At 34.9% G+C, this 19,463-nt stretch overlaps 1 protein-coding gene across 1 annotated transcript in view; it reads left to right on the top strand.

Annotated features, from left to right (window-relative positions):
• The window catches only part of Scml2 (Scm polycomb group protein like 2), a 102,151-nt gene extending 83,197 nt beyond the window's left edge, over positions 1 to 18,954 (top strand). The window contains exons 27-32 of the mRNA XM_036175461.1: positions 1,620 to 1,734; positions 3,886 to 4,089; positions 4,985 to 5,167; positions 7,216 to 7,329; positions 15,809 to 15,960; positions 17,313 to 18,954. Coding sequence (XP_036031354.1) covers positions 1,620 to 1,734; positions 3,886 to 4,089; positions 4,985 to 5,167; positions 7,216 to 7,329; positions 15,809 to 15,960; positions 17,313 to 17,441 — 897 coding nt within the window. The 3' untranslated portion in view covers positions 17,442 to 18,954. The remainder of the gene's footprint in view (positions 1 to 1,619; positions 1,735 to 3,885; positions 4,090 to 4,984; positions 5,168 to 7,215; positions 7,330 to 15,808; positions 15,961 to 17,312) is intronic.
• Positions 18,955 to 19,463: the final 509 nt, after the last annotated feature.

The raw sequence follows: 19,463 nt of genomic DNA, 5'->3' as shown, positions 1-19,463 counted from the left end.
TTACCCAGACCCAAATATAATAATAATTATATTAAACTTCAATGAATTAAATTCTTGATTAAAAGGCTGAGATTTAAATAACTGGAATTTTAAAAATAAATATAGTGTCTGTAAGACATGCACTCTAAATACAAAGGTAAAAATATCTCAGTATTGTCTTATACATCTAATATTTCCATGTGATACCAGCATAACGTTGTTTCTATGAATGTTTGCCATATGTAACAAATAATGTCATCTTGCTTTTAAAATACTTAACACTATCATTTCTGTTTAAGACATTTAAAATTTATAAGAATCAGTATGAAATATTTGTAAATATATTATGATAAACATAAAAAGATTACTGTAAAGCAGTAACACTTTAAAAATGGGAAATAAAATTATGAAAAGTTGATCTTGAGAATTAATGTGAAGGTATATTTGAAAACATGTATTATTACCTGCTTAGAAAGTTAGTGTAATAGTAGTGATAATATCTTTTGTCTCCTATGTTTTCTAGTATCAATACTAATATAATTTTGAAAAGGTATTTTGGTAAACATTATTTAATGATAGATATAAAGAACTAGTAGTATATTTCATAATTTGTATTTTTTCAAAAAAGCATCATTTAATTTCACTATCATCTAACTTCATTTCATATGAAAAATAAAGATGTTCACAGTTTTAATAACTGAGAAAGTTTTTGAGCTATACAAAATATTCGTAAAATAGACTCCTTTATTAAATGTCATTTTTTCCTACATTTAAGATTTTAGCACAGGGGCTAGAGAGCTTGCTTAGTGGTTAAGAGCACTTTCTCAGGGCCTGAGTTTGATTCCTAGCACTCACACGGCAGCTGACCTCCCTCTGTAGTACCAGTTCCTGGGATACAGTGCCCTCTTCTGTGGGCACAGGCATACAAATACAAGCAGAACATCTATACATAACACATTTCATCAAATTTAAGTTTAGAAACTTTAAAACCCTTGTTAGTTCATTTTCTAAATAGTTGTCTTTTTGTTATAATTTTTCTAGGCACAGGAGTCTTTTCTTGTGATAAAGCAAAACAGTTTGAAAGTAGCTCCTAGAAAAATCCCAAGATTTTACATAAGCAGAGTATTAGTAATATTCAACTGTGTTTAAGAGATATTTGTCTCTTATGTGCAACAAGCAGTCTTCACCAAGTTACATACCATTTTATGAAGATTATTGGTGGCTAGACACAACGGGAATGAACAGCTGCTTTCTAAAGCCCTCTGCCTTGTTGAGGTTATTTTTGCCTATAGGAAAAAAGATTTATAGAATTAACAGTGATAAAAAATGCCTTGCAGGGAACCTCAAAAATTTTGGGGGATTAACAGGTTTTTACACAGTTAACTAATTTCACTAAGGTATCAACAGAAGATAGGATAAGGAATCCTCCCTAGCCTTTTGGTCTCTTTCTCTGTCACCTGAACAGCTTGTGAGCCTGAGTTCAGTTTCCATCATTGCAGTTCTTGGTACCCAGAAGGTTTTCATCCTTTTTTTTTTTAAACTAATGATTTTGTGATCCAGTGATGTCTACCATTTTTTCTAATCTAGAAGCTCTTAAAAGAGAACATATACCTTAATTCTTTATTCCATTTTTAAAATAGGAAAAAGGTATTCCAGTTGTTTCTTCTACATCTTCAGCTTCTCTCAGTTCACTGATGAAAAGTTCTTCATCTAATAAGTCTTCTGCAGGGCCATCTAAAATAGTGATGTCTACAGGTAAGTTAGTATTTTCAAAACAGTAATAAATATTATATATTTTGTTTAGCATTGATTTCAGTGTTGTTGAAGTACTAGAAACAAGTAAACAATATATTTGTTAAGCTTAAGTAGTTCAGGTTAATGTTAAGCAAAACCAGTCTATTTAAATCCATGTCACCTAAAAATAAATATCCAACATTTTGAATTTGTGTCATTATCAAATCTTTCTTCTTTATTTTCAAAGCATTTTGTCATTTTGTATGATACGTGTTTTCCAAAATGTAGCTCATGCCTTTTGAAAATAATGTTTCTGTCAAAGGACATGGTGATTTTAAATTCCTCTCTGGTATGTTTGAAAGAGCACAGACCAAAGCAAATTCTTTTTTATCATCCACTATACATTTTTTAATCTTAATTTTCCTTTCATTTTTATTTTGTATGTATGAATATTTTGCCTACACGTGTATTTGTGCACCATGTATGTGCCTTTACCCAGACAAGAATGTCAGAATGTCAGATATCCTGAGACCAGAGACACAGACAGTTGTAAGCTGTCATGTGGGTGCTGATAAGCAAACCCAGGCCCTCTGGAAACAGCAGCCAGTGCTCTTGAGCCAGCTCTCTAGCACCCTGTTTACATTTTTAAAAAGTGTGTCCTATTACTTCTTTTATATCCTTAATTACCTCCTTTATATTCTTATATTTCTTGAACTTTTCCTTATTTTTTCTCACTTAAAGGGAATTATTTTTGAAATACCACTTGTTTATCAAAGATACATTTAGCACACTATGTTTCTTATTATTTATGATTTTTAATCCACTAGCTAAATGAATACAAGTTGATCATATTCAATCCAAGAATGTGACCTTTGAACCTTTTGAGTACTGACATGACACCAGAAGTAAAAATCACCTGACTTCATATGATGGGTTGCAGTCAAAACACAAGTGCCCCCAAATTATTATATCAAACTATCTTCAGATTTTGTGTATAAAGTGTATAAGAAGTATACATGAATTTTATGCTCAGACTTATGTCCTCTTTCCAAGTTATCTCATTATGTTTGTACTAAATTTTCTGGTACCAATGATTTCATCTAAGGGATGCTTAACAAGTGAGGTAAAAATATGATAAAACATTGAAACCCTTCTTTTGCTTTACTTCCTGAATATATTTGTGCCATTATCACCTTGGGCTGAGGTTTTAATTACTGCTTCATTTTGTGACAGAGCCTATCATTGTGACTGTTGTAACAAATCTAATTACCATATATTTCAACCCAGTGAAACTGAGATGAATGGGTTTTTAGTATGCTAAATATATATATAATTTTCCAGTACAGATTAATACCTTAAAATGTCCTTGATTTAAGAAAGTAATAGTTTCAGTAATAATAAACCTGGATGTTTTTATAGTATACCTTGATTTGCCTTTGTTGATTTAAATTATCTGCACTTGACACCATAATTATAGATAGGAAACTTCTATTCATATGTTTTTATTGTACAAAGAAAACAGTTTAAAATTTACATCAGTGAGCCTAGGCATGTACAGAAGGAAATTTTTATTTTCATTTTCAAACTCTATATCATTAGTATTTAACATTACATATACCTTAAATCATTTTATTACTTTAGAAAATGCAATTGAAGTATACGCTTGGTGATTTATAAGAAATTCAGTCATAAAGTGAGTAAAGATGACCAACTTTCAAAGAAAATTCACATACTATATGTACAATGAACTTGAGTAACTAGAGAATTCGGAAACCTCTAGGAGAAGTTAGAGGGGAAAGTTCACAATTTAAAGAATAAGAAAAACAGGAAACTACTCTTTAATTTTTGTACCATTTCTTGCACTAATAAATTAAGAATGATGATATGATGCTCCTAAGTCTTCTCAGCCATATATCTTATATAATCAGTTTGAGTAGAACTCTAAAATACTGAATAAGCTGTTTTTTTTTTTTTTACTATTGCATGTCCCATATCTTTATATAATACGATAATATATCTATTTGCATGTTTTCAGTAGCAGAAATGGTTAATGATATGAACTATATTTAAATTTTCTTTAAGTGAAGTCACTACTAGGATATGGCAATTATGTAATATTTTCAGAAAATTTATTTTAATTCATCTCATTGTTTGTATACATTTTTTTTCAAGTCTGTGTCTATATAAATAAACATGGAGATTGTGGCCCCTACCTGGATCCACAAAAAGTTCAGCAGCTGCCTGACCACTTTGGCCCAGGCCCTGTGAATGTGATTCTCCGGCGGACTGTGCAGGCCTGTGTGGATTGTGCCATTGATGCCAAGGCTGTGTTTCTATTTCTTAAGCCAGACACTCGAGGAGGAGAAATAATAACTGGTATACTAATCTAATTCTTTATTCAACTTCTGTTCTAAATTTGATTTGAGGTTTAGAAGGGCAGACTATTATTGCATATAGATTACTTATAATATTTATATCATACTATAATATTTTATTATACTGATAAAATAAGTATAGTGGTTATATGCTTAACATATTTTAACTCTTATTTGGAAAGTTTACTTTTATTAAAGCAGATAGATGAGAGAAGGTATTGTGGCATATAACTATTCCACTTGTACTCAGGAGTCTGAAACAGAAGGATTACTGTGAGTTTAAGGGTACTCTGGGCTATAAAGTGCCAGATCAGCCAAGGCTATATAATTGAGACCCTGTGTCACACAAACAAACAAAAAACAAATAGAGAATAGTTAGTATAATACTATAAGTTTAAGTAAAAGACACCAATGTTTTCCTTGAACATGCTTTGTTAAGCTACAGATGTAGGCATGGTTGACATAAAGTTTTAATTTTTATAGGAAATTTCTATGAAGCTTTAAAGAATAGTGTGACACAAAAGAAAATCTCACTAGGATAAAATGAAAAGGCTAGGGATTGTAGCTCAGGGGTAGTATGCTTGCCTTGCATGTACAAGACCATGAATTTAGTCCCCAGCACCAAAAAAAATTTTAAAAATAGGGTAGGATAGGTTGTAGTCAGTGTCTGTCATGATTGTATAAGCAGATACCATCACATTTGTACTCAGGAGATGTTTAGAGTAGAAAGCTTACTGTAAACCAAGCTATTTTTTACCCTGCTTATGAATATTTAAAATTTTCAAAACCTGGAAAGCAAACTTAAAAGTACATTTCCTGAATTGATTCTTTTGTTACTGTATTTCTCATCTGTCTATGAGATGACTGATGACTGATATTACCTCCCCACTTCATAGCCGCCTTTGATGGGAAAGTTCATACCGTTGAGCTCCCTCCAGTGAATAGTGCATCATTTGCGCTTCGCTTTCTTGAAAATTTCTGTCACAGCCTGCAGTGTGATAAGTTTTTGAGTAGCCAGCCTTTCAACCCTAAGGCTCGTATGGATACCCCTACAACAGACATTGATCAAAACAAACCAGGTAAGAAAAATAAAAGTTTTTTATACTATATATTTAAAGAAATTGTGTGTGTGTGTGTGTGTGTGTATGTGTGAGAGAGAGAAAGAGAAGGGGGAAAGGGTTGGGAGCAATGCACATATAGAAGCCAGAGAATAAGTTTATAGAGTCAGTTCTATCCTTCCATCTTTGCATGGGTTCCAGGAATTGAACTCAGATCACCAGGCTTGCATAGCAACTGCTTTCTCTGCAGACCCCTAATATACTTTTATTTTTCATTTTAAACTTGGGAATCTGGGTATTTCAGAGTTTTTCTTTCATCCTCAAACATATAGCTACACAAAACTAATGAAAAACATGTAGTATATAATTATACTTTCTTCACATAAAGTGAGAAACTAATTTCTTACTCTATTCATAATGAACTTGAGAATTAATGCCAATGTGTTATGTTTTGCTTCGTTGTGACTAATTGATAGTTACACTTTTTCTGTTAGGTTGAGGCATGGCTTTAACATTATTGACTTTAATCTAAAGAAAGTAGCAAAGACTATAAAAAGTGATTTTCTCAAAATTAGCTATGGTTACCTGTCTTCCATAGACTCTCAAACTGATGCCTGAAAAAAAAAAAAAAAGTGAGTGCAGTGTTGGCCTATAGAACCAAAGGTGATATTCTTGTTTCTGATCTCTACAGTGAAAAAGTTGTTTGAGCTTTTTGGCCACTTTTTGGAAGAAAAGTTTGTTATTCTTTCATGTGACTATTGACAAGTAACCATGTTCTGGTTATAGTAGAAGTTTATGTATATCTTAAGAGTAGCTAAAATTTCAGGTATTAAAGCTGCTTTGTTTTCTGGCCAAATGCTGCCAGTTCTGGAAGTATAGAATACCATGACAGACTTAATTTGTCCAGTGTATTCCAATCAGGTAGAAAACTAGGGTATCATCTCCAGTTACTCATTTTCAGGTCTTTGTGATAATTCTCATTTTTTCATCATAAACTTTATTGCCTCTGTTTCAGTGAAGTCTCTCCTGTCTATTCCTCCCTCTCCCATTTCCTTGCCACTACCCTCATCCCATTCAGAACTCTATTGCCCCACGGCCCTTCTCTGGTTTAGTAAAGTGATCTCCTAACTGGAGTCCCCTTCCTGGTTTCTCCCTGCTGGTATAACTGCCCAGTGAATCCCTTTGAAATAAAGTTATGTTACAGGAAGTCCTTGCATGAAAGTACAATAGTCATAGCCATAAGGTGTTGGAATTTGTCAAATTGGGTTCCAGTGCTGACTCTGTAGCCTGTGTACTAAAAGAACATGAAGTTGGGCAAACTGAAATTTTAATTCAAGGCCTGCTGTTAATTAGCATTATACTTTATGGACAAAATATTGATCCTTCCTGATTCTCAGTTTGCCTCTCAACAAAGTGGTTACTTTCTGAATTATTAGGAAATATGTATAGCCATGTCAGTTGACATAGACCTATAATCTCAACTACTAGAGAGGTTGAGGCAGTCCAAAGCCTATGTGAGATACGGTGTTGTAGTCAAGCCTAGCTTGAATGCCTTAGTGAGATTCTGTATCAAAAAAGAAAATAAATAGGGCATATAGCTCAGTGGTAGAGTGCTTGCCTGATGTGTGTGTGACCACAGGATAAATAAAATTTAGACATATCCTTCTCTAAATTCTTCTAAATTATTGCAAATACACAACACACACACACACACACACACATTTTATTTATGTATGCATGTGTGTGAAAGTGCCCACAAAACCCAGATCTCTTGGAGCTTTCAGGGATTTGTAAGCTGCCTGATGTGGGTTTGGGATCTGGTATTCGATGCTCTGATAGAGTATTAAGAGCTCTTACCTGATGAGCCATCTTTCCAATCCAACTCTTTAATATATTATTTCAATAGAAATACCTAATAGGATACAGTGAGCCTGTTAATAATAGTCAAATAATTGACACTGTTGGTGAAGTCATAGTATGCAAATTACTATGAAACAAAAGTACTTCGTATAGATAATACAAAAATACCTGACTATAGTAATTATAACGTGTATCTTTTCTTTTTTAAGCAGTAAATGAGGAACTAAAGGAAAGGAGAAGCCTCAAACGATTTTCTCAGCAACCTCTACCTTTGGCTCCTGCCTCATCAAAGGCTCCCAGAAAGACTGGGCGACCCTCTAAAGGTAAATAGCATACACACACACACACACACACACACACACACACACACACACACACACCAGAATTGAGAAAGTCCCTCTGTAGATGAAGTCTTATTAAATAAGAAACACAGAGCCAAATGCAGAGTTAAAAGCCCAAGAGGTCAGAGCAGTATCTGAGAGCTGAGACTTAAAACTGCCTTCTTACCCTTCCTGCCACTGCTGTCCTTCCCCTCAGCAAGAAACCTACTTTTTGTGTATCTTTTTATTGCCTTTCTGTTCCGCCTTCTCATTGGTTGCAAACCCAACCACATGACCTCCTCATCACTGCCTGTCTATACAGACCTCCAGGTCTTTTATCCTTGAACACACAGACTGTCATGTGATCGGGATTAAAGGCGTGCGCCACCACAGCCCAGCTTCTGCTACAGCTTGCTATTACCTCTGACCCTCAGGAAACTTTATTTATTAACATATAAATAAAATCACATTTCAGTACAAATAAAATATCACCATATTCCTCAGTCACCACCTATTTATGCTCTTGGTGTGATGATTTTGAGGGTAAGAAGTTAAATTCACCCACGTTTGACAATTAGGTTACTACTTTGGTTACTGAGCACTGCATTACTTTCAGAAATATATTTTTGCCTGAGTTAAAAAACAAAACAAAAACTGACTTAGAATAGCCCTTTCCATTTCGTCTTGTATTGCTTATATAACTAAGAGAATGAGAGATAGAAAAGCTTATCTGCTTTCTCCAATTAAAGTGTAAGTAAATGTGAAAAAACAACAGTAATGGTCATGAGGAATAGTTCTGAAGAATTGTGCTCCTAAGAACAAATGGTTTTTAAAAGTTTACAGCTTTGGTGGCAAGATTGGAAAGATATACTAAATTGTCATAAAAACATAGATGATGGCCTAGAATCAACATGGCTTTTAGGACAGTGTCCATTACTATGTGTGATGAAAAAGAGCTGTCTGTGTATTTTGTGTTGGATGCTTGCCTTTTGGTAGAGCATTAAGTTATCTGTTATTGGAAATACGGGATTTTTCTTAAGAATTGTACATATATATGTAATGTATTTTAATCAAGCCTCACGTCATTCCTTCCCCCTCCAACTCCTCTTCTACACCTACACCATTTCCTTCCTATTTCATGCTTTCACTCTGTCTATTGTTGTGGTTATTATTATTATTTAAACCCACAGAATCCACATAGTTACGAGTTATGCTATTATGTACATACATATAGGACTATCTATTGGAGCGCAGTTTCTCAGGGGCTGCATCCCTGAAGAAAACTGTCTCAGCAGCAATCAATTGTCAGTAGTTCCTTGGCTAGGGGTGAGACATCCTAAGCCCCTTTCATATTGGTGCTAGAATATTTGTCTGGTTTAATCTTGTGTATGAAGTCACAGTTTGACAGTTTATAAATGCAATTGCCAAAATGTATCTAGAAAATACTGTCTTCTTGTAGTTATCCACTGCCTCTGGCTCTCATAATCTTTCTGCCCCATCTTCTGAGGTGATCCCTAGCCTTGGGGTCACAGTATGGGATAGATTCCACTTTAGGGCTGAGCACTCTGTAATCTCTTCATTCCCTACACATTGATCAGTTATTGGTCTCTGCTAATCTCCATCTGCTGCAAAAAAGAAGCTTCTCTGAGGAGAGTTGAGAGAGAACACTTAACTGTATGCATAAGTCTCTAGGAGTCAGTTTAATACCATGCACGTTTAGTAGAATAGCAGTATTAAATTCTCCCCCTAGGACCTATAACCTACCTATACTCAGATCCTTGGCCTCATTAACATGCCAAGCATGAGTTAAATCTTCTAAAGAAGGCCTTAAATACAATAATACAATACAATCAGAAAGTGATTGGTTACTTCCATAACATTCATACCACTATTGTACAGTACATATATCTTGACAGACCATAATTATAAGAGCTTTCAGGTTCATATGAGGGTAAGACTAGTCATTACTTTTCTCCCCTAATAGTATGCCTAGCACCAACCAGAATGATAAAAGCTAGCCAGTAGCTTACAGGTCAGAACAGCTTTATTTCTCTTTAGCAAGTAGTAGGGTCTTATCATCAAGGTCTGGGGGGGCGGTATCCAAGAGAAATAGTAATAGCCCTGGTTATAATATTTACTGGTCTATGAAGCCCCACTGACCAACCATTTCAAAAGAAATAACCCTTTCCTGCCACTGGCATTTTATTTGATAGGCTATCGTGTCTATGAGAGGCCCCATTTGCACTGTTTATGTATGTATATGTTTTCGAAGCTTGTACAGTAGCAGGTTTCCGTTTGGCTTTTTCAAAAGTCTTTAGGGTTAGTTACCTCTCTGAAAACTCCCTCCTCTACTGTGCCCTCCAACTCCTAACTCATTTGACCCTTCATGTTCCATTATTCCCTCTTCCCCGTTAATATTACCTGTGTTCTTTCTTCCTTCTCTTAAAAGCACCCTGGGGGCCCCTTACTGTTTTCCTGACTTCAATGGGCACTCCAAGTTAAATACACTTATCTGAAGATTAAAAGCTAGAGTTCACTATGAGCAAAAATGTGAATATTTGTCTAAGTCTGGGTTACCTCACTAATGGTTATTTCTAATTCCATCCATTTACTTGTGAATTTCATAAATTCATTTTTCATAACAGCTGAATAATATTTCATTGTATAAGTGTACCACATTGTCATTAGCCATTCATCTGTTGATGCACATCTCGGCTGTTTCCATTTCCTGACTCTTGTGAATAGAGCAGCAGTGAACATGGATAAACAAGTATCTCTGTAATAAGATAAAGAGTCCTTTGAAAATATATACTCAGGAGAGTTATAGCTGGATCATATGATAAATTTATTTTTAAAGAACCTCCATACTGATTTCTATACTGGTTGTACCAGTTTATTCTCTCACCAATAGTGGAAAAGTATTCTCCTTTTCCCACACTCACACCAGCATTTGTTGTCCAACTTTTTTTTTTCAATCTCTTAGCCATTCAAACTAGGGTAAGATAAAACCTCAAAGCAGTATTAATTTACATTTCCCTATGGCTAAAGATATGGAACAGTTTTTTAATGTTTCTAAGCCATTTGTATTTTGTCATTTGAGAACTTTATTTAGTTACATGCCAAAAATATTAAATTGAGTGTTTTGTTGGTGCTTAGTTTTTTTAGTGCTTTTATGTTCTAGACGTTAGCCCTTTATGAGATGTAGAGCTTGTAAAGAATTTTTCTCATTCTATGGACTGGTTCTTTGCTCTAATGATGGTGTCCTTTGGTGTACAGAAGCTTTTAATTTCAGGAGGTCCCATTTTTCAATCATTGATCGTAATGCCTGCACTACCAAGAAAAGGTTATATCAATTAATAGTGTTGGTTGAACTGGATAGATTCTCTAAATTGATCAAAGATCTCAACATAAGAAATATGCTAAATCCGGGAACAATATTAGCAACATGACTAGAGGTTATTCTGGTGATATTTTGGATAAATTCAAGATATTTTAGACAAGAACAATATTAGCAACTTGGCTAGAGGCTGTTCCTGTGATATTTTGGATAAGAATGTGGCTGCCTTTTGTCCTTTTCTGAGGGTCTTCATGAGGTTAAATTAAAGTTTTGGATTAATTTAATCTGCAGAAGAGATTTCAAGACAGCTAAATATTGACTCTGTCATGTGATTATTAGTAATCACTCTTATGTTGAGCTACAATGAAAAAGAATAAGCAGGACTAAGAGAAATACAAAATACACAATTTAAGTAGAAAAAGACCAATGGGAAATTTTATGGTGGAGCATTGGTTTGTGTTGAAAAAGATTAGGAGAAATGGAATAAAGGGAATAGTGATCTCAGGGCAAGAGCCCACCCAGCTAATTCTCCAACTTGTGTAAAGGCCTAAGGTATTTTCTGTTCCTTAAGAGCAACAACAAATCAAAGTTCAAGGAGGGAGCTAGGTTCCATCCCAAGCCTGCAGCAGAACTTGGCAGCTTCAGCCCACGCTCTGGTTTTAGAGTCAAGAAGGATACAAGAGTAAAGGGGTTGTGGAATCTTCCTACACCATTAAGGAAAGCTGCTGATGCCAGGAGTCTGTCAGGAAAGTCTCTGCATGGAGGCCCAGAGAAGCCATTGCATGAAGCTGTGAAAATGATGTCTGGATTATATTGGAGCCCCCAGGATGTTAGAGATGACAGAACTGTAGGATACGTTCCAAGGAGAGCTGCACATAGTGAATAGAACCAGTTCAAGAGAGAGAAATGAGCCAGGTGGTGGTGGCACATGCCTTTAATCCCAGCACTCAGGAGGCAGAGCCAGGTGGATCTCTGAGAGTTTGAGGCCAGTCTGGTCTACAGAGTGAGATCCAGTAAGACACCAAAACTACACAGAGAAACCCTCTCTTGAAAAACCAGAGAGAGTGTGAGGGAGAGAGAGATGTGTTGCAGTCAGCAAAGCTGCAAGGGCAGAGCCATCTAAACCCTTTGACATCTGACATAGAACTACAGGATTTGGAGTTTTCCCTGCTAGGTTTCAGTCTTGCTTTGGTTTAGTATTTCATCACTATGCCCCTATTCCTCCCTTTTGGAATGGTAATGTGCATTATGTGCCATTGCATGTTGGGTGTATATAATTTACTTTTTTATTTTACAGGGGCTTACAGTTAAGAAATTGCTTCAAGTCTCAGAAGAGACTTTGGACTTTTAAACAGTTTCAATGTTGAAAGGCTATGGGGACTTTTAAAGTTGAACTAAATGCATTTTGTATAATGATAATGGCTATAAGCCTATGAGGACTATGGAGTGGAATGTGGTGGAATGAGAATGGCATCCATAGGCTCATAGGGTTGAATATTTTATCCCCAGTTGCTAAAACTATTTGAGAAGAATTAGGAGGTGTGGCCCTGTTGGAGAAGATATGTCACTGAGGGAGGTCATTGAGGTTATAAAAACTCATGCCAATCCTAGTTGTTGTTCTCTTTCTCTCTTTGTCTGTCTGTCTGTCTCTTTGTATTTGTCTGTCTGCCTGCCTCATGCTCATGGGTCAGATGTCAGCTCTCAGCTACTGCTCCAGCACCATGCCTGCCTGCCTATGCCTATGCTTCCCACCTTGATCGTCATGGATTCTAATCATCTGGAATCATGAGCTCCCAGATTAAATACTTTCTTATGCCTTTGTAATGATGTTTGTCATGGCAATGGAAAAGTAAGACAGCCTTCTAATAGTATTTGAGCTCTTGAAGATAATTTCTTTTCTCCCTGTAGTATTGTCTCCTGAGGGACATGGCATGTCTAAAATGAAAAGTTTTTCTGAAACTTCTAATCAGTAGGTGATTCTATGTATCCTGCATTTACTTCAGTCTCCAAGAGTGTTTCTGACATTGTGTCAAATACTCAATTATATCCATAGTTATGAAAAAGTCATCTACCTCAAAGACTTACAAGCACATTAAATTCCAATGGAAGAAGACAAATGAAGATATATTCAAGAATATTTCTCAGCCAATGTGTTTATCATTTTCCTTGAGGATTCCATGCCTGACTGTACCCGCTGAGTACCTCTTAAAATGCCAAAACTAGAGAGGTCAGGTTCTCTCTTTCACATTGGAAAGAACAATACTATTGTGGCTGTTCCTGTCCTTGTGGCATCACAGAACTCTTTCTGGGTATTTGGACCACCAACCATATTTGATAGAGACTTCTCAGATTAGCAGTTCTCAAACAGGTGTAAGCAATTCCTGAGATACTGTGAGGACTCTTAAAACCTCTTATGACCCTAAGACCAAGAAGGACACATTCCTTCTTGTTTCTGATGTGCTGTCATATCTGTTGAGACCTGAATCAAGTCTCTCTCTGGCATCCTGTTTCTGTAACCACACCATTTCCCTAATCACCACATCTCTGTCATTCTCTTAGATCTTCCAAGGAAAAAATGGAATCTTATTTCTGTAAAAACAAAAACAAAAACATAGCCTTTCCTGCTGCTACCACTTACCCTTTTAAGGGTTAAGAGTACAGGAGAGTGAAGGAAGTAATGTGTTCTACGAACCATTTTCTCTAGGCTGGGTTGAACAGTAAAGAACATAGAAAGCAAGTGATTTCATTTTTTTTAAATCATGGATGTTATCTATGACCAACCTCACTATACACATCTATGACACATTTAATGTTATCCCTTCTATCCTATCCCAACTGCTGTAGTGATTGTTTCTGTTTTTAAAGTGATATTGTTTACCAGAGGTCTAAAGATTGATATTCATTCCATAAGAACTAATATGAAATGTTATAACTAAATATCAACTTGTGATAAAAGGCTTTCTTAGTAAAAGGATTTAAACAATTTCTAATGCTAGTTATCTGACTTCCAAATGTATGAGTACTACTATTGGCAACCCTAGGAATGGAGAGACAAATAGTAATGATATTGCTTAATTAGTACACTATGATGCTAGAAATCATCATTATGTGACATTATTGCCAGGCACATATTTTTATATGGCTGCATACATAATATTTTTTTTAATTCATTGAAGAATAGCTACTGGTAAACATTTTCAGTAAAAAAAAATCACAGAAGTCACTTGACTATGATCCCTGAGACAAAAAGGTGGCTGGGCCTTGAATCTAGACACTGGCTGCCTGCAGCTCTAGAGAAAAGATAACAACTTTCATTTCAAAGTTGTCTAGAGATGTCATTATTTTCTTTCAGATCCTGTGACTGTTAGTTTAAGTTTAATTTATCACTGTTGCTCACACAAACTACTATTGTATCATTCCCCCATTGTTTGAATAAAAGAAAATTATTGACCTTTACCTTATGATAAAGATAGTCAGGGAGAAGTGAAATCACTTTATTTCAGATATATTTATTGATAACCCAATCTATAAAGGCAGGAAAAAGTATGACTGAACTTTCTTTTCTCATGATTAGTTTGTTTCATATATTATTTGAGTAGTAGCCATGTAGTATTTATAATCACCTTTGATTATTTTTGAAGACAAATCTCCAATTTTAAGTAATAGAGTAGAAACAGAAGCTCTTATAATCTTACTTTACTTAAAAATTAATTTTATGCTTGAAATAATATCTTTGCAATACAGTCTATTTGTAAAGTAGTTAAATGTTATACAAGACATAACTATACCAGATTCTGATGACAGAAACTCTTTAAAACCTAGGTTGCTTTAGAAATATGATGATTAACATTGTAAATATTTAATGTTTGTGCCACTGGTGAGTTAAAGATAACTGTTCTAATTGTCCTAATTACCAAATGGTACAGCATTGTCTGTAGACTTGTCCAGCCTGGGGCTAATGGGTCACAAGTGTGCCAGGACAGCTGAGAATGTGGCCCAACAGATTTGTAAATGACATCATATTGCAGTGTCAGAATGCTGGAAACTACTGGCTTCATTTTTACCACTTTCACCTGAATTGATGAAGTCCAGAAAAAAATTGATTCATTTTTTATGACAAGTTAAGGCTAGAATATATTTTAGTAAAGAATTCATATTAAAGTTGTGGTTTTGGAAAGAAAAGAAATTAGAGCTACAACCAGAAGGCCATTATAATTTTGAACACTTTTTCTTTTCTTTATACATCCTGGGGTAAATACTCAAAGCACCCATAAATTCGCCATGACCCAGATGATAGGAAAGAAATTATATACCCTTAACTAATTCATACCTAGAAATATAAACAGATTTTCCTATCAAAGTCTAAAACCACCTTTAGTTATCATCACACACTAACAGTAGGAAGTTGAGCATTCTCCTTGAGTTAATGAGTATTTTAACACAGAAACTACTAAAGCTACTTTCTGACTTAGCTGAGCAGGAAATAATTTTGTTTTCTTTAAAATTGAGATTAACATTGAAGCCAGAGATGAGAATCTAAAGTGTAAAGGTGATGCTAAAAAATGTCCATACTGAATAAATTAAAGTGGTTCAAATAATTAATTTCCTTCTCAAACATAGTGGGATTACTGAAATACATTTAGTTAAAATTGAACAAATATAGGGAATTATGATCCAGTAAACTTGAGAATCTCATAATATTTAACAAAATAAAGTCAACGTAGAAGAAAAAGATATTAAGAGCAATTTGTGAGAAGTTTGTTGGATCCGTTCAAAGAAGACAGTACTGAGTTATCTTAGATTATCCCACTTTAATCCAAGTAGCACCTTTTCCTGTACCTGCTTGTGACCTAAGAAGCCTTGGATTGCTACACGTGTTTCATGAACATTGAAGCTTTAAGGTGCCTTCTAAAGTGAAACTGTTCCTGTTCCTTGGGGGAAGTCCAGTGACACACTTATGCAGCGCTCCTCAGAGCATCTTCCTTCAGGCTCTCATGAGATTTGACAGTTGGAAATCCTGAGTCTTTAGTTCGGTACTTAAGAGAAGGTTCCAGGAGTGAGGCCATTACTTTCTACCTAACATCTCTTCTTTCAGGATTATGATCAGGTCAAGTATGATTTGTTTTTTTTCCCCTCCCATTGAAGCTTCAAGTTATATAGCTGTACCTGACCCCAGTGTCCTGAAACAAGGCTTCTCTAAGGACCCTTCAACCTGGTCTGTGGATGAAGTGATACAGTTTATGAAACATACAGATCCTCACATATCAGGCCCCCTCGCCGACCTCTTCAGGCAACATGTAACGTATCTTTTGATCCGGTTTTCCTGCTGCCCTAATGCCTTTGAATGACCTCTGTGCAGGCCTTTCAGTTTGACACCGAGTTGTATGGATGGTGGGGGAACCCTATCAACTGATCTTTTTCATTTGTGAGAAAGATTACTTTGCCCGACATTCAGGCCTGACATTCAGGCCTTAAATGGTAGGTTAATTGCCTGTTCTTTAAATGGGTATCCAAGTATCTAGTACACTAAACAGATTTCAGATTTCAAGAGGTGGTATTACAGGATTGCCACTCTGATGCAGACCACCCCTTCTTGTAATGACAAATACAAGAACCCTCTCCTGACCTGCTCCCTGTTCTACTCTAAGACTACAAGTAGGAGGGGTTGAACTACAGCATATGCCAGGGTGGCCTTCTCATGATACCCAGTGAAACCAGCAACTCCATTATGATTTGAATACCAAATAATAAGCTTCTGTCACATAAATTGTATAATTATAATAATAAAGACTTTGTAAATGATTCCTTGTGACTGTTAAGCAATGTGTTCACAATATTTTCTAACAAAATTATTGATTTAATGTCTGATGTATACTATTTTATGTGTGCGTGTATGTGCACTTGTGTGTGCAGGTGTAAATACACATGTGTATGTGTCTATGGGAGTCAGGATAATCTCAGGTATCATCTTCAGTAAGGCTATCCAAAATCCTTTGAGACAGGGTCTCTTTGTGATCTTGGGGCTCATCAACTAGGTTACATTGATTGGCCAGTGCACCCCAGGGATTGTCATGTCTTTACCTCTTCAGTGCTGGGATTAAGTACATGCCACTGTGTCTGGCATTTTGACATGGATTCTGGAGGTCCAACTCCAGTCTTCATGCTTTCAACACAAGGGCTTTACTGACTGAGCCCAGCCCCAGCCCCTCTTCAATATTTTAAGTAAATCAATATTTGTTTAAGCACCTAACTAGCTTCAGACAGCTGATTAGCTTTCAACATGAAGATGAAACTGTATAGCATGTTTACAGTTTGCATTGATACTGACATACTCCTTTTCCTTCTCAGAAAGTTAATAACATGAAATTCATTTCTACTATTCACAGTCTTTAACCATTTGTCATAAATATGTGGTAGTATTTTGTTCAATACACAGTAAAGTCTAATACTTTGAAAATACTGGGTTAAACCTTTTTCTTAAAATTTAGATTAACTTTACAAATTATCAAATGATGCTCCATTGTAGAGATCAAATTTTATTAGTTTTCATAGAAATATATTCTGAGAATATATAAGTATTTTATACATTCTTATAAATAAACAACTTAAACTATGGAAGAATTTTTACTGTAATTTCTTTTCTCTGTAGGAAATTGATGGGAAAGCTCTGCTACTGCTGAAGAGTGAGCTGATGATGAAATATATGGGGCTGAAACTAGGACCAGCATTAAAACTATGTTACTACATTGAAAAACTTAAAGAAGTAAAATACAATTGAAAATGTGCAAATTTAGATTAGAGACAATTCTCAGGTATACTGAAAATATTTTACCCTACAAATAGTTTTCTTCTCATCAGTTTTTGTTTTATAAAAGGTTTTTATGAAAATGTTTTATCAAAATTGTAGTACAATTACATTGACAGTATACTCTTACTCTTTAAACACCATTGAATATGTTTTATTAGCATACTTATAACTGGCAATTTCTTATTTATGTCTTTATTACTTTTATTGTGTTTACAAGTGTACTTCATGTAGCAAACAGAGGAAAACCTTTTATTTGGATTAATCTTTATATCTAGAACCAAATAGCTAAACCCCAAAGGGGAAAATACCAGCAACCTAACCTCTATTATAAAAACATGAGAATTTTTCCTCAAAAGAGAATTTAAAGATGCACTTAACTCTCAACTCCTTCACAATTATTTTGTATGTCTGATTTTACAGTGTTCTGTTCATGACATACTACTACAAGAAAGGGAAGAGCCATATAAATTATTTTCCTTTCTGTTGGTGCCCTTGGTGGTATATTTGTTCATACAAAGGGGGAAAAGCAAGTTTATAAGCTTGCATAAAGTGTTCTTACTAGTCTTTGATATTTTTTAAACTGTGGGATAGATTAAAGTGAAAATTTTTGTGCAGGAGATGTATATTCTACCAGAGTTCATTGGATGCAATTGGACAAACTTTATACCTATTTTTCAATTTTCTGTATTTTTGCTAAGCTCGAACATTAGACATTCAATTCCAACATCTCTATTTCCAAAAATATTTGTGTCCAGACTTTAAAATGTGTTTTATTTTGTGTTTATTACTCATACAGATACTTTAGCATATTTATATACTATTCTATATCTGTGAGAATACACAAGTGATCTTTTGATTTATTATGGCACTTTACACTGCCAAAGAGGTAATAAAGAACTATATATAGATGTTTATTCTATTAAAAATATGTACATCATTTTGCTATCACCAGTACCTCTCAACTTATTATTCAGGTAATAAGAAACTCTACATTGATTGGCTCTCACACAGGGAAGCTCTCTATCCTATGCAATATTTCTAATTAATTTACTTAGTTCTGAGCCATCAATTCTACTACATTTTAAAAGATAACCTTAGTTCTGACATTGGGGCTCCATTTTTATAAATGAGAGCTTTCAAAAGAAAATGACATTGCATGCCATTACTTTATATAGTGGTGTAATACATTATAAACTATGAGAATCAGTTATATATGTATTATCCATTTGTTCTAAATGTCAACAAAATGTTCACCAGGACAAGAATATGATTTTTCTCTTTGGAATACCAAATGTGTTTTATACAATTCAAATGTATAAAAGATTACTTCACCTATGTCATTTCTGATACGACTAGAATCTTACTTAAACTTGATCTTCTTGCAAATTGTTTGTATGAAGATGCTATGTCCAGTTGAATGGTCCTCAGGTGTTTATAATACTGTGTTTTATAAACCAGATTTAAAGAATATAATAAAGTTAAATAACAGCAATTAACACCTAAGCCTGAAATTTTATTTTACTTACCTTCTTTACAGTGTATTAGTATGTGGGCTTGTTAGTCTTGGAAAAAAGGGACTTTGAGACTACTTACTAGTGTACTTAAGAGTAAAACTCTGATTTTTCCATACTAAAGGAGAGATTTTACTTGCAGTTTTCTGTGTAAATGAAGTAGGTTGAAATTTCTGGAGCTCTTTCTACAGGCTGAAGCTGTCACATCTTATGAAATCCCCTGAGACTGACCCAATGTGGAACAATGTAGGATAGAATATATACATACACAAATGCTCATCATCAGAATACATGGCAGACAATATTTCTTTTCTCTACTTCCTTTGTATTTCAGAATTTCACATGAACAACAAAGTTAGGATACCTTTCTTGAGTGTACTAAGAGTCAAGCCCAAAGTGATTTGTCACTAAACTATACCTCCAGCCATTAGTGTTTTCAGTTTCATCTGTATAACTTAAACTGATCTTGAACTCACAATGT

This window comes from Onychomys torridus, chromosome X (assembly GCF_903995425.1).
Source record: "Onychomys torridus chromosome X, mOncTor1.1, whole genome shotgun sequence".
Lineage (NCBI taxonomy): Eukaryota > Metazoa > Chordata > Mammalia > Rodentia > Cricetidae > Onychomys > Onychomys torridus.
This window is presented reverse-complemented; position numbering and strand designations above follow the sequence as displayed.